Raw genomic sequence first — 14,957 nt, 5'->3', positions numbered from 1 at the left:
ATATGTGTCTGAATATTACATATTAGTTTGTATCTATCTCACTTTATTATAATCATGTTGTTGGTGTCATGTTGATTGAATGCAGTTTTTTAAAATAATAATAGACCTTGCTGGTAAGCACAGCAAAGTGCAGCAAGGGTGGGAGCTGCCACCTGGCATGTGTGTTGAATGTACAATTCTACATGCCACAAACTATGTACACAAATTTGAAGTTAATTTTACCTATGGCCAACATTAGTGGTCACCCCACATTACTACCTTAAAAAAAAAATCTAATATAGGCTGATAAAGGAATGTGCAGGAAGTGCTAACTAAGCAACCTACAGACCAACAGCAGAGTTTATAAGACTAAAATGGGATTATTCAGTTTTTTTTCTTTTGAAAGTTGCTGCTTTGAGCAAATATTTCTACCTAATTTTTAAGAAAAGCAAATAGTGCAAAAGATGCAAGAAAGCACTTCCAAACAAAACTAAGACTTTTACCAGTTTTGCTCTTTGGGCATATTAGAGTTTTATCATGTTGGTTAATTATTAATTCTGCCTCATCACATGCTTTGAAAACAATTCTACAGATCTGATAGGGTTACAAAAGCACATTTTGTGCAAAAGCAGCTGTTAGGCAGGAATTAACAATCCAAACATTAAAAATAATAACTGGATAATGCCGAGTTGAGGGTTTAGCATTTAAGCTCTTTAAAATTACTCTAAAGCTCAGGCATTGAATGCACATCATTAAACCATGGTCAAGACTAAATCATTAACTAATACCTGTTGTTCTGTTTTTCTTTTTAGACCTCCAAAAGGAAGCGTGGCTACATTAAGAATAAACTAATTTTAAAGAAAGGCAAGAGACCCAACAGGAAGACAGTTTAAACACACTGTTCTGATTGCTAATACGAAGCAGTTGTCCTTGAGATAACCAGTCTTTGCCTTTAGCTCAAATCATGTTTCACAGCAACATGAGGGTACAGAACCATCATTGGTCCAGATTATTGTACAAAATTTTCAGGCAATGTCTGATTAAAAATATTGGCTTATTGAGAACAGCTGTTTTAGATTTGTAATGTGAAGCAAGACAGAGCTGCTATCCAAGTCTAGCAGCATTTTTTTTATTGGTACATATTATCCTTCAAATCTGTTGAAAATTTGGACTGACTTTACCAAAGAACCCTGTAATTTGGTCCTTGGCACATGCATTACTTGTCAATCTTTTCTGGAGAACACTGTTCAGCTGAATAGCAGCAGTATGAAAACTGGAATGGTGACATCTGAAAATGACTCTTTTTCAACAAGAAAGAGATGGCAGAGCTCTTTCAAATTCAACTTTCAAAACAAGTTACTCCCATTATTATTTTTCGATGGTTTCTTTCATTGTCCTTTTACTCTTGGCTGCAGGCTGGTTTTGAGCTGGAGTGCAAGAAGCAAAGCTGCAGTTTTCACAAGAGGTGACAGGACAGATTAATTGGATAAGCTGCTTTTGTTCAACACAGGATTGCAGTATTGCTGCCTTACACTGTCATTTCACAAGGTAGACAAGGCAAATCTTGCACACTGTAGATACAAGGGCTAAATTTGTAACCTCCTGAAAGATCTGAAACGACAGTAATGAATGCTATAACAACATACCACTGAGCACCATGGAGCTGCTGGTGCTTCAGAACAGAAATTAAACTATTTTAGGTGAATGTTTACATTGGTAAAACAAGACTAGCCTGGTTACTGGGCAAAAGAAGGTTGACAGGTATACAAAACCCCTTTTCTGTGGCTACAAGAGGTAGAAGATTTGCAAACCTCTTCAGCCCTCACTGCCTTTCTGGCAAGGGTGGAAGTTTTTCTGGAAATCTGTTTCTCTGCATTTTATTTGGAGTGCTTAAATCAATTGAAGAAATTCCTGCTCTAGTGCTATTTGCTTTGTCTGTCTTTCATACTGGTTTGGTGTTTTTTTAAGTGGTGAAAACTGTCAGATTAAATGCACTAAAATATAAATGGAGACTGACCGTGTTCACTTTCCAGCTATAAGGAAACTTTATACAGACTTGAAATTTTTCTTTAATTAAAATTAAAGGGTTTTTTTGCAGTTTGTTTTCCTGCCACAGGTTGTAACTTTTTATAGAAACAAATCTTGCATCAATAACTTGATGTAAAATGCAGAATAGTATGTACCGTTCATGAAGAAAATGTAAATTTACAGTGTTCTGTGAGAATGTTACTGCTGACTTCTTTCCCAAGGTGTAGAATATTTTTTTGATTTATGAACTCATTTTTGACTCCAGTGGTTTATACAGACCAATACTACAGCTGCAACATTTTCACAAAGGTAATTAAATCTGGATTTCTGGCCCCTGTCGTTTGGAGATTTCATTTTATTTTGTTGCTTTAAAGCTCAATGCAGACCAGTTGTCAACTGTAGGGGAAAATAAAGTTAATTCAAGTTTTGTGTTAAGGCTGTTGTGTCAGTTTTGTTGTGATTAACTTGATAACTTGTTGCTTGCAGTCCTAGTCATAAATTAAGACATTAGAATTCCATATTGCAAATCTCCTGACTTCACCAAGCTGCCATAATGACGCCACAGCATCTTCTTAACTCCCTCCAGTTTAAACTAGGCCAAATCTAAGGCCTCTGCTGGGATGAAATGAAGGTGGCTGTCGTATTTCCAGGGGAGAGCAGCCTGACTTCCCAACCACACATTGCAGCAACTCCTTCCAGCATCTGGAGCTCCTCGAGCTGCTACAGCTGCTCACCCACCAGCAGAAGGGCTGATTGATGATGTGATGCACAATTCCTAGTGTCATGCTGCTTCCAAGCCAATCTGCATCCTGACCATGGGTGAGAAATAAGTGATCTGGCATTTGGAAGATCACCTGAAAGGCAGCAGGACAGAGGCTGCCAGTCAGTCTGTGGCTTGGCAGTAACTCAGCCTTGTTTTAAAAAAGGAAATAGAAGATTGCCATCCCCTCTTCAGGTACATTTACATTTGGACAGACTGTCTTCAGCCTTAGGTGACAGTGTTCTCTTTAACAGCAGAAACAAGTGAATCTGAGGCATGTGAAATAAAAAATAAGTCAACTGCAGGGATCCCAGCCAGCCTGGGCCTAGAGTTGCCTACTACTTACCTGAGCTTTATTGTTTTCTTAAATCTAACATGACTTCAAGGATTCTGCCAATACTCTGCAATTAAAATGAAATTAAAAGCTGGAGTCATTGAGGCATCCACTTAGAAAAAGCAAGATTACAAAGAAGAACTGGCACTGTCTCATATTCCTTGGTTCCTCAGGAATCTGCATTCTCTGTATATTTACAGCTGGATCCTGGAATCAAACAGCTAAACTAACTCCTGCCTCTTTGGAGAACTGAACAGCACTTCTACCAGCATCTTCCCTCTTTATCACACACACTTCCCATACTAGTTTATTTCCTTAATTCCAGCCATCCTTTTTCCTTTTGTTGTTCTGCTATGTCAAATTTTGAAGCATAGTTACCTCAAAACAGTAAAAAAAGAAAAACTAAACCAAACACAACAAAAGACACGTAAGCCAGGGTCAGGTCAGCATTTGCTAAGGAACTAAAGCTGCAAGTTTCTAGAACTCAATAATACTGCATAGGTTTTGTATCTCTTAATCATTACTGGTGGGAGCAGAGAGGCAGACCGTGCTGTTGGTAATCCCAGAAGAAATATTTTGACTTGCAGAAGTAATTTCATAACAAGGAGAAAAGTCTAATTAAATATCTTGATATATTTACTCTTTAAAAAGCAGCTGAATGCTTTGACAAAGCCCCTGGTACATACCAGTCTCCTCAGGATTAAAAACTGGAAAAAATCATATCTCATTGTGACTAAAATATCCTCACATCTTCAACCCAAGTGGATAAATTGCTCAAAGATGGGGCCTTGAAGCAGTGCCACAGAAGGCAAGGAACAGGGCTCTGTAGTGTCTCCTGCCCTATTTACAGGCAGTGTTCTTTTCCATTCTGCATAAAAACAAAGTGTTCCAGCAAGATTGTTTCCAGCACTGGATTAATGTTTAAAGAAAACCAGAAGGGTTGAAAAATGCTGACCACGATCTGTGTGATTCCTCTAAGAACCCTTTTTCTCCTCATGCAAGTGTCCAGTGCTGCAATAATGTAGTGTTGTGTTTTAAGAGGTTCTAATCAAGCATCTCTGATAAAGATTAAATGAAATGGGATTTTCAGAAGCAAGGGTACACCTTTACCGATTTCCTTTTTACTTGCCAAAATGAAACAGATGTTTCCCAGCCTTTCCTAAATCTGCTGTTGCTGCCCAGCCCTGTTTTCCCTGGATAGTGCTATCCAATTTAAACAAAAAACTTACCTTCAGAGTGTCTGGGAGAATAAGCAGGGTGGAAAAGCCTCACACCAAACTTAAATTATCCTAGCAAATCACTTCCATGGGAACCATGCTCAGGTGTCATACACAGCTCCTTGACAGTGACTGACACCACTGAACTAAGGCTCCCATGGAAAGAGAAAGGGCATCCCGCTACTAAATGAAACAAATCTTTTATTCATGAGCATTCTCATTTTAAATTCACAAATTATGAAAGGAAGGCAAATCAGAAGAGACTGCCAGAGCATCTTTTAAATGATAAAGGTATAAATTTTCTTTCTGAACATTTCTAATTTAAGAAAGAAAAGGTTGCATAGGCTTTCTACAGGTGTGCACAAAAAAAAAAAAATTAAGTACATGGAAGTTTTTACATTACAATTCAGTGTACATCAGCTACTTGAAAAGGAAAGTATTTACTTGCAATTCCAAGACAGCTATTGGAACAACCTACAGAATAAGGCTTATGAATATTTACTTTTGAGTCCTGCAAAATATACTGAACACATACTATCAGAAAAATAAAATTACACTTGTGAATCTTGTTCTGGAATCTCTCACTGATGGGATCTTTTCTGAAAGGACTTTTTACCTTCATGTCTCCCAAGTTAATTTGGGAAAGAAGCAGTTGCCACTGCTTCTACCGCATGGCATCAGGGGATTCTTCATAGCATCAGAATGGAACAAAACATTGGCCAGAGCACAAGTGGAATGTCCTCGGCATGCAGAAACAACCAACCATGCAGACAGAGAAAATCTTCAATAAATTACAAGCACAAATTTCTCCTCAAAAGAACAGCTACAGCATCTCTGTAGCCTTGACAGTCACACCATCCCAGCTGAAAGAGGTCTGCTCCTTCAGGGGCCCAGGCCTGCATGCCTGAGACACAGAGGTTTGCAATGGCTATTTAATGAGCATGTGCCTTGTTCTTTGGTGTGTGAGAGGGTTCTGGGAGGATGTTCCATGGTTTTAACTCTGCTTTTTCCATTGTTCTTTGTGATGAAACTACAAACTGTAGGAATACTTTTAGGTACTTATCAGACTAATCTCTAGAACAAGAGTGGAACCATTATAAAGTGAATTCTTGCAGGTGGTAAAGTACAAGTGTTCCTGATATACTCAGTAGCAGTTCAGTGATTACTGCAACAGGATCATTTTGGTTTTGTTACAGAAAACTGTTACATCAACTATTCCCAAAAAATACGATTTTTTTCCCCTCTTAAAAAAAAAGTGTCAGTTACAAAACCAAGCTCATACAATCTACTTTTTTTAAAAAAATAGGATTTAAATCATTTAGAACATGAATCTTTCTAATGTGCAAAAAAAAAAAAAAAAAAAAAAAAAGACAAGAGGACTAAATAGATTTAGAAGGAAAAGTAGCCACACCTTCATTAAATACAGATCTGAAGTTCAAATCCAAAGGAACAACTAATGGAATGTTTCCTTGTGCACACACCTCCTCTCCGCTCAGCCTTCTGAGCTGCTGAACAGATTTTAACATCTACTGAAAAAACAAAATGCAGGATGCACAAGGACAGATGTGAGCAGGGTTTTGACTTAAGATATCTTCGTAGTATAAGCATAATTCAGTGTATGAACAAAGCAGACAAAAGGCACAAAATTACTCAGCTCTACAGACGGGCATCCATGCTACTGTGTGTTAGAAATCCAGTGGGTTTGTTACGGGGCACTGTGGAAAGAAGCACTGAGCACATTTTACATGTGCCTTTTGCTGCCACCTCTCTCAAAAACATCTTCACTTCCAACAAATACACACTGAAAAGTGACAAAGCCTTAACACACTTCTAGAATCCACTTGTCAGTGTCACAGTGGGTACCTTAAAAAGCACGATCAAGTGACAGGATATTTTAATTTTTCTTTTTAACACTACAAAACAAATCATGTCCCATTTCATTTCTTTCATTCATAAAGTTATTGTCTCAGTGGAATAATTCACTAAATTGTTACTTTTACATCAGGGAATCATTTCTCTGGGAATGCTAGTTATATCATCTCTACTCATCCAGATGTTTTATCAGAAGCAATCCCTTTTAGTGGAACATGTAAGCCAGAAGTGTTGGCATGACAGCAGCCAGAGAACGTTACACAGCAAGATTAAAGTTACCAGAGCAGCTGGCCCAGGGGTGGTGACCAGAGATGGACTGAACAGCTGGAGCATGAATAGACAAAGCAGCGAGGACACAACGGGTCAGTGTGAAGAACAACGTTCTGAAGAAGGTATTGCTACTTCTTATAGGGTGGCAGGAAATTCACACTCGTCAGTGACTGGAAACACGCCCTGAACTCAGGAACCCAGAGTGAGCACAGCCAGTGGATCATTCTTTCATCAAAGTGAGTTACTCGCTGACTGCTCAGACAGATCCACTGCCATTAAGAGACACATCACATTTTAAGTGCAAAACATTTTTGGCAAAAGTGAAAAATAGAAAAACCTTAACCAGTACTAATAAAAAAGTATTTTCTTAAATACTAGCACAGGGCCTGATCCTGCAAGCACACAACTCAGGGAACCCCGGCCGAGTCCAGCCAGGGTTCTGTGCCCGAACACTTGGAGGAAAAGGTCTTTGAGTTGCTCTTGGTGTTGGTACTGTTTACATGTAGTGTAAATAACACACAACACATGCACACCATGGGTACTTAGGGACATGTGCCTGTGTGTCTGTGGATCTGCACACACAAAATGGCTCCTGAATAAACTCGAGCTCGTGGTTATTTTGAGATGCATCATTCACAGTACATAGCTTCCTGTGAGGATCTTCTGGGAACAGGACCTATTCAAGGACATCCTGAAGTTACATACTGTATCATTTTAATGCCTTTCAAGTAAAGTTACGAGGCAACTGCTCTCTCCTGTCAATGGGTCTTCCAGAGAGGATTCACGTACAGCCAACCGTCACCCTGTAAGAAAATTAACAGAGTTTACAAACAAGATTCTGGATCTATGTCTACAAGCTAAAAGACATAGAAAAGCTAAAATAAGACCAAACAAGAACCCATCTCTGTCACCTCAAAATTCTGTGTTTAAAGAATTGCCAAATAACATAGGTGGGAGGGAAAAAATTACAAGGGGGAAGAGATGCAATGAGAAGATGCAAGAGATGCTGATTTAAATAGTTAATGCAACAATTCCCTCAGTTAGTCTCATTTCCCCCCACCTTTCCTCCAAGAAAAGAGAAAGATGAACTTGGTAAAATTTGTTTCCTTTTACACAGATGAAACCCAAGACTCTGTTTAGGATATCAATGCTTACTTACACTGGATAAATCTCCCTAGACTGTGCTCATTTTAGTATGCTAAGATTATTGGGGAATTGAGTGTGCAGAATTTGAGAAATCAGGGCTGGATTTTACAGAAAAACACAACACTTTATGTGCCTAACATTAGGCACCAAAAATACAGATCAAAATCAATCTAACTGAAGAAAAATTAACAAGTTCCCAACACAGACATAGAAAAGCCCACTGCTCTCCTTCAAGAGCCAGACTGTCAAAAAGAAAATTTAAGCAATCAGTGGAACAGAACAACACCAGCTCATGACAAAATCCACAGACATTCACTTGTCCCCAGTGCAGGAACTTGCTAAAGGTCTCTAAACCAAGAGAGTCCAAGTACCTCTTTGGCAAAGTATTTGGGTTTCCAGGGAGTTGTGAGCGCGGCGCGCTGCCTCTCCTCTGCTCGCTGTCTCTCTTCCAGGCGGTGCTTGTGCTCCGTGGCGGCATCGATGTTCCCCTCCTTCAGAGAGTTGGTGACATGCTGCCACAGGCGCCTGCCCAGGGAGAAGAGCACGAGGGAGGTGAGAGAAAACAGCTCTGCTACAGCCCAGACTGGTGAGCAGCAGGCTGAGGCCACAATATCCATGCCAGTTTTCCAATACCGTAGCTTGGGAACCATCACTCCTAGGATATTCATCACATTTGTCACCAGATTTTCAGATTCACTCAGCTCCCAGTATTTTGCAGTGCCATTTTCTCAGCAGACTCTGTTTATGTTCTTTTCACCACCTGAGCTTTTTTTTTCCTCAAAGCAGGTGGATTTATTTCTACCATCTCCAGTTCACATCCCCCAAGTAACAGGCGTTTAATTCTGCATTTTTTTTTGCAGGTAAATTTTTGAATTATAAGGGAGTGTCAGCCAAAACCCAAGAGTGCATTGACTGGTCCAACGAGGTCACTAGTAGAGGAACTGATTCTAGGGAGCCCCTCTAGGTCTGTGCTCTGTATTCTCACTTAAAATATTTACCAGCACAGAGCTACACATTTCTCATACAGCTGACCACAGATACAGTGCCTTATAGCAGCCTAGCAGAAGCTTTGCTCAGAAAAGCACTGAGAAAAACCCTCACAGAATGGTTTGGGTTGGAAGAGACCTTAGTGATCTTCTAGTTCCAGCCCCCCTGCCATGGGCAGGGACACCTCCCACTAGACCATTCTGCTCAGAGCCCCATCCATTCTGGCCTTGAACATTGCCAGGGATGGGCTATCCACAACTTCTCTGGGCAACCTGTTCCAGTGCCTCACCACCCTCACAGTAAAGAATTTCTTCCTCATATCTAATCTAAACTCTCTGTCTGAAACCAACCATAGCTTTCACATATGTCCAGGGCTGTTTAAATGAGATGGTGTTCACAATGTGATAAACTGCAGATCCTGCAGAGCCACGGGATGGATGCAATTTGCTGACTACTATCTAAACACCACAATAAATACACTGAAAAGCTACTGGTTTCCTTATTTCCTACAATCTTTATGTTCCACACTACAGGGTAAAAATGAATTTGTGGATAAGCAAGTGGTCTAGAAAGTAGACAAATTGTATCTGACCCTGCAAAATGACTCAAGACACCTTTGTAAAATAAAAAGACATTTACAGATAATAAAATGTAGTTTAACTCATATTTTAAATCCTTCAATAAAATGTTCCTAAAATCAATTAAAGTATTGGTTTTTCTGAAGATAATCAACAGTTATTGACAGTGAATACAGAACAGGTTTTTTCTAAGGTAACTAGTCAGAGTCAGGCACATGATGTACGTGCCAAAAGCCTCAAAACCATCTGTATGCATGTCTTTATATCTCATACTGCCTCACATTTTTATATATGTTTATATAAATATATATATTCTAAAATATATAAAACACAAAGCACCAGTTTCAACTGGTATAATACATATACTAGTTTGAATTGCTTGCAACAAACTGACTGATTTGCCTACCATGTTGCAATCACTTCAAGAAGCAGGTGAAAACACTGCATTACCATTTTCCAGATGCTCATTAAAACAAATAAAGGCATTTTCCCCATCTACAAAATTGATGTACTCGTCAGTACAGTGTAATTTATGTTCCAAGGCCCAGATTTCTGTTCTGTAGGAAGCAAGGAATTTTTGAACCACAGCACCCAGACCTGCAGTTGGCCTCCCTGCTCTGCTCCCACCCAAAGTTCAGGAGAGCACTGCAAAGCCTCTCCTCTTACCTTGATTCCAGCGGCCCTTGGTTTGCTATGGGCCTGATCTTTTTCCTCATAACAGGCAGTTTGGTGGTGTCAATCACTTTGGTGTCTCCATTGCTGTAAGTGAATTCCAGGGTGCCATTCCATTCTCCCTGTGCCTTGCACACAATGGTGTTTGTTGGATTGTGCTTTACTTCAGCTGTAACCCTGATTCAAAGGGGAAGGAAAAACAGACCACAGAGGTAACTTGTTAGCATTTATTATCAGCACATGAAAGCACTACCTTGCTAAGGGTGCAAGCAGCTTCCTACCTCCACAAATCAACTATTCAAGCAAAGTAGTGATGCTGCCTCCAAATAAGAAACTCATCCCAGGAAAGCTCTTCTAACACTGCAACAGCTTTGGGATGACATTCTAGCTAAGTACAGTAGTAACCCAACTTAAAATTCTGATACTCAGTTCATGCCCTGACCAAATGGTTACCTCAGCACTCTGAAAAACATTCCCTGACATTGATGTGCCATTTTCAATACATGATACTTTCACAGCTGAACATAATGCTGTCAGAGAACCATGTCAAAAACTTTGGGTATCTTTTTCTTCTTTAGCTCTGCAATTTCACTTCTCAACTGCTGAGAGGCAATGATTAAAACCACCTCACCAGTCAAAGAACTGGTCTGAGAGTGAGCAAAATAGACAGGTAGGACTGGAAAACTGAAATGCAGGGAGCAGTTTTGTGTATGTGTCCATGAGCATGCACACAAGTGCTTTAGACAGCCATGTAAAATAAAATTAGTATTTTAATTACTAAAGTAATGCAGCAAAACTCCCCCAGTTTTTTACTCAACCTGATGGCACCAATTATTAATCTACAACTTAAAGAAAACGCTGTCAAAAGAGCCCCACGTGGACATTTACCTGAACACAACATTGAAATGGTTGACACACATGGGGAAGAATAGTTACACCATCTGAAACAAAACAGAGGTAGCCATGCAAAGCACAGTCTCCTCTGGACACTGCAACGGTCCACAGCAGAACAAGAAAGGCATCTGATGTTAATGACTGGGACATCAATCTGAACGTGGAAGCAGGACAGGAGGCTGTCTTGCACAGCACCTCTTCACACCCTTATTAAAGGGGAACCAAAGAAGGTAAACAACTTTTTCACATTTTCACTATCTGGAATTTCAGTGTGGAGGTGGGAGTCCCCAGTAGGGAGCTACACTATGGGCAGTGACACTTCTGCTTCTCTCCTTTTTTCAGGAGCTCCACCTGGAACACCAGTGCATCCACAAGACACAGAGAAGCAGCAGCTGGGGTTGCAGAAATATTGCCTTTTCCACTTATATTTTTCTGATCCTACACTTACAGCAACTTTTACAAGCAACAAAGCCTGGAGAGATATATTCACTTTATTTTAATGAGAGAAATACATCCAATTCAGTTAAACAACATAATATGTATTGCTACAATAAACTGCCCTAGAGCTCTAAGTCATCTCCAGCACTGATAGGAAAAGAACTTCAGCTCTCTGTCTATAAAATACTGCAACAGAAGAACTGAACAAATGCCCAAGAGCCTGTCCCCAGAAATCTAGCAGCAGGTAAACAAGAGTAAAATAGTAATTGCTGTACCTGTGGACCTTCCCTCCATAGAAGGGCTTGGTGTGGAACGTGACTGTGGCAGAATAGCCCGTTCTGGCACAATTGATGTTGACTTTCCCTCCAAGCTCCACCCACGGGATGGTAAGGATTGAGCGAGCGTAGGCACTGGGCAGGGTGAAGACATACTCTTCCTCATGTTCCAGCAAGTGAAGAACACCTGTGCAGGAAGGGAAGAAAGTGAGGTGATAAAAGGTCCTCTGATAAGACCTGATGGTCACTGATCAATTACCACCATCAAAATGCACATCCATGGAGAGCACTGTCGGCTAAGAAACTCTGCTCTCTGGAACAAGTTTCTTCCAACAAGCATTTTCAAAAGTATCCCATCTGACTGTGTATTCTGTGGTCCTGCATGCTACCAAACAACTTTTCAGAAAATCTGACTGGATTCCTCATTTTGTATCACTATTAAAAGCTGGATAAACATAGAATGTCCACCTAAAAAGCCATATTGAAAATTCAGATGCTCTCTCAGTGTCATATCATAATCTCTCTCCAGAAAAAATATGGGCATGGCCAAAGGAATGTTGACTTCTCCTTTCAGTTAGAAAGAGCCATGTCCTCCACTAATTCCCTCTCGATGCTGTGAAGGGCTCTAAGTCTCTGTGGGCACAACAAGAAAACATGGCATCTACGAATTTCCCATTAACTTTGCTCCTTAATTTCCAATGCCTGGTTTTTCACATAGGTTTTGAAAAAAAAAATCTTGCATAAACAAAGAGGTGCCCAGCAGGGCCATTGCTCTACTAGCACCAAGTCCATTGTCTCTACCAGGCAGAGAAAATTACTGGTAATTCCATCTCATTCTGTAAAGGTTCCTCCAACCTCAGCACTATGAGGCTGTAACTAAAAATAACACATGACAGCAGCAGTTTTTCAACATTACTTGGAAGTTGCACAAAGAAAGTTGCTTTCCTGATCAGACCTTTGCAGCTTCCCCTGGGGCTAAGGATACAACTCTATCCCCATAAAAACTGTAGTTTGGTCTTCAGGATAACAAGACATAAGACCAGGAAAAGAGCACCATAAACCTTGCACGCAGAATTAGATCATGCCAAATGTCTGCAGTGTATTTTTTACTAGAGTTTTACAGGCTTCTCTGTCCCATTTACTAACTGCCTAAAGGCAAAAATGACAGCTTTGAAAATATTTTTTCACAACAGGGACTGAAAATAACCTATCACAGAAAGAACTCAGAACCCAGAAATATTTGAAAAAAAAAAAAAAAGAAAGTTATTTTGACATAGTAATAGTATCTGTTTAGCAGCAAGATAAGCTTGAGCCCATTTGCCTTCACCCTGGGGCAGGCCGGGGAAGAACACTCTTGTTAGTGGTATTGATTAATCTATCTGTTTAAGGGAATACTGACACTACTTTTTTCAAAGTGATCTTACATTTAATGAAAAAGTACTAAACAGGAACCCAACACTACTGCTGCCAATATGAAAACACGCCTTTAACGCTGCATGGAAATAGAAACTTAAATTAAAACACACTCAAAATTAAAAGCATAGAGCTCTAAGAGAGCCCTGATCTTGAATATTGGCTCCAGCTAACAAACCTAAATACAGGCACAGGAAACTCTGCAATTTGTCACTTCTGCCTTCTGAAGCTATTTCACAGGAAAACATTTGCAAACCAGAACAGCTTCATGCAGCTGTTCTCAGAACCTCTGCAACCTCAGCCTCTCAGCAGCAACACAGCCAGCACATGCACTCCAGCAGGGCTGACACAAGGAGCTGGGAGTGCAAAAGCAACAGAAAAGCCATGTCTTAAAAGGACCTTTAATCATTTAGTCTTGGAACACAAGTTCCTCGTGTCACATGCTGAGCCCCCACCAGCAGGGAAAGGCCAGGAGGACACAGCCAGAACACACACACACACATTCTGCCTCAAGCTTCCTCGGCTTCACACCTGCAGAGACATCCAAGCTGAACACACTGCAGGAAGGCTGAACTATCCAACTCACTCTGGACACGCACCTGGGAAGAACTTTTATTTCAAAAACTTCTCTGGCTAACAAAGCATTAAATGGATGCTATAATACCATTAAGTTAAAAGAGAACAATTGTAGAATTACAGAATGGCTTGGGTTAGAAGGGATCTTAAAGATGATCCAGTTCCAAACCCCTGCCACAGGCAGGGACACCTTCCAGGCTGCTCAGAGCCCCATCCAACCTGGCCTCCAACTTCCAGGGATGGGGCATCCACAATTTCTTTGGTCAGCCTATTCCAGTGCCTCAATACCTGCACAGAAAAAAAATATTTCCTAAAATCTAAGCCATTCTCTCTTTTCCTGTCGCTACATGCCCTTGTAAAAAGTCTCTCTCCCTCTCCCATCCTGCTCTGACCATCACTGTGTGTGATGTTCCTCACGTGAGAGGAAACTGGTATGATAAGCACAATTTCCTTATCGGTCAGTATAGGTTTGCCTCTGTCCCCCTGATGGGATCAAGAGCTTTTCCTCCCTAGTCAGGTGGGAGGGGCGCAGAACTGCAGTGCTGCCGCGAGTGGAGAGCAAACAGCAGCAGTGACCTTCAGTGTAAATATTTAACCACCACAGCAGGTTAGATATTAAAAACTGAACCCAGCTCTCTTGGCAGTATTTTTAGCACCTGGTAGCATACTTTTTGAATTCCTTGAACACCTGAATAAATATATTTTTTAATGAAGTGCTATCTCACTTGAAATATGACTCCAGCTCCATAATTGCAGTCTAAAGAGATTAAAGGGCAGATCTGAAATACCCATGACTTGATAATACTTTTAGTATTAACCTGTTTTTTGCATTCCATTGTTCACAGAGCCTACTTGCAAAATCTCATTTAAATGAAGCACCACAAATGCTGTGGCTGCACCACCACATCTGAACAGAGACCTGTGCTCCCTAGGGGAGAGGAAGCCAAAAATTATACTGAGATTCAACATCTGTAACAGGTACCACAATTTGAAGTAACTCCCCACCCTGCCAAGGTCAATCTCAAGAAATTAAAAACCAGTGAACTGAAAGCTAACACTTACTTTACAATGTGTCGTTTTAACATCTGCTTATAATCATTACATTGCAACTGATCTTTAAAAACAACTTCTGGAAAATACACAGGCTATTTTTCCTCCCTTACTTCCCTGCTGTAAGGGATGATTCAAGTTTAGTTTAATAATGGCTAAAAGCAAATACGCATGAAAAGTTGCAGAATATTCTCCCATTTTTAGTTTTTTCCATCCATATCAAAGACTTCTTTCAAAAACTTCCAATTCCTTTAAAAAAAATCTAAAGTGTTTATAAGCAACATATACAGAAGAAAGAATACACCAGAGTGGTACACTGGGAGGAACAGTGGATTTAGTAATCTGGTTTGTTAAGGAAAAATACTACAGAGAAGGGTGAATTTGTTAAAAAAACATTGCAGGATATTGAAATTCCCCCTTGAAATGTCCTCAACACCATTTACTCCTCCTTTTGACTACAGCAATGTA

At 40.2% G+C, this 14,957-nt stretch overlaps 2 protein-coding genes across 3 annotated transcripts in view; one reads left to right on the top strand and one right to left on the bottom strand.

The window, feature by feature from the left end:
• The window catches only part of STT3B (STT3 oligosaccharyltransferase complex catalytic subunit B), a 50,857-nt gene extending 48,518 nt beyond the window's left edge, over positions 1-2,339 (top strand). The window contains exon 16 of the mRNA XM_021525867.3: positions 792-2,339. Coding sequence (XP_021381542.1) covers positions 792-872 — 81 coding nt within the window. The 3' untranslated portion in view covers positions 873-2,339. The remainder of the gene's footprint in view (positions 1-791) is intronic.
• A 2,160-nt stretch (positions 2,340-4,499) lies between these two features.
• OSBPL10 (oxysterol binding protein like 10) overlaps positions 4,500-14,957 on the bottom strand; it is a 492,302-nt gene continuing 481,844 nt past the window's right edge. For both annotated transcript variants that reach the window (XM_077787009.1, XM_021525868.3), the window contains exons 9-12: positions 11,451-11,637; positions 9,838-10,020; positions 7,978-8,131; positions 4,500-7,263 (exon numbers count right to left, since the gene is read on the bottom strand). In XM_077787009.1, coding sequence (XP_077643135.1) covers positions 7,219-7,263; positions 7,978-8,131; positions 9,838-10,020; positions 11,451-11,637 — 569 coding nt within the window. In that variant the 3' untranslated portion in view covers positions 4,500-7,218. The remainder of the gene's footprint in view (positions 7,264-7,977; positions 8,132-9,837; positions 10,021-11,450; positions 11,638-14,957) is intronic.

The sequence above is a fragment of the Lonchura striata genome, chromosome 1 (genome assembly GCF_046129695.1).
Source record: "Lonchura striata isolate bLonStr1 chromosome 1, bLonStr1.mat, whole genome shotgun sequence".
Classification (NCBI taxonomy): Eukaryota; Metazoa; Chordata; class Aves; order Passeriformes; family Estrildidae; genus Lonchura; species Lonchura striata.
This window is presented reverse-complemented; position numbering and strand designations above follow the sequence as displayed.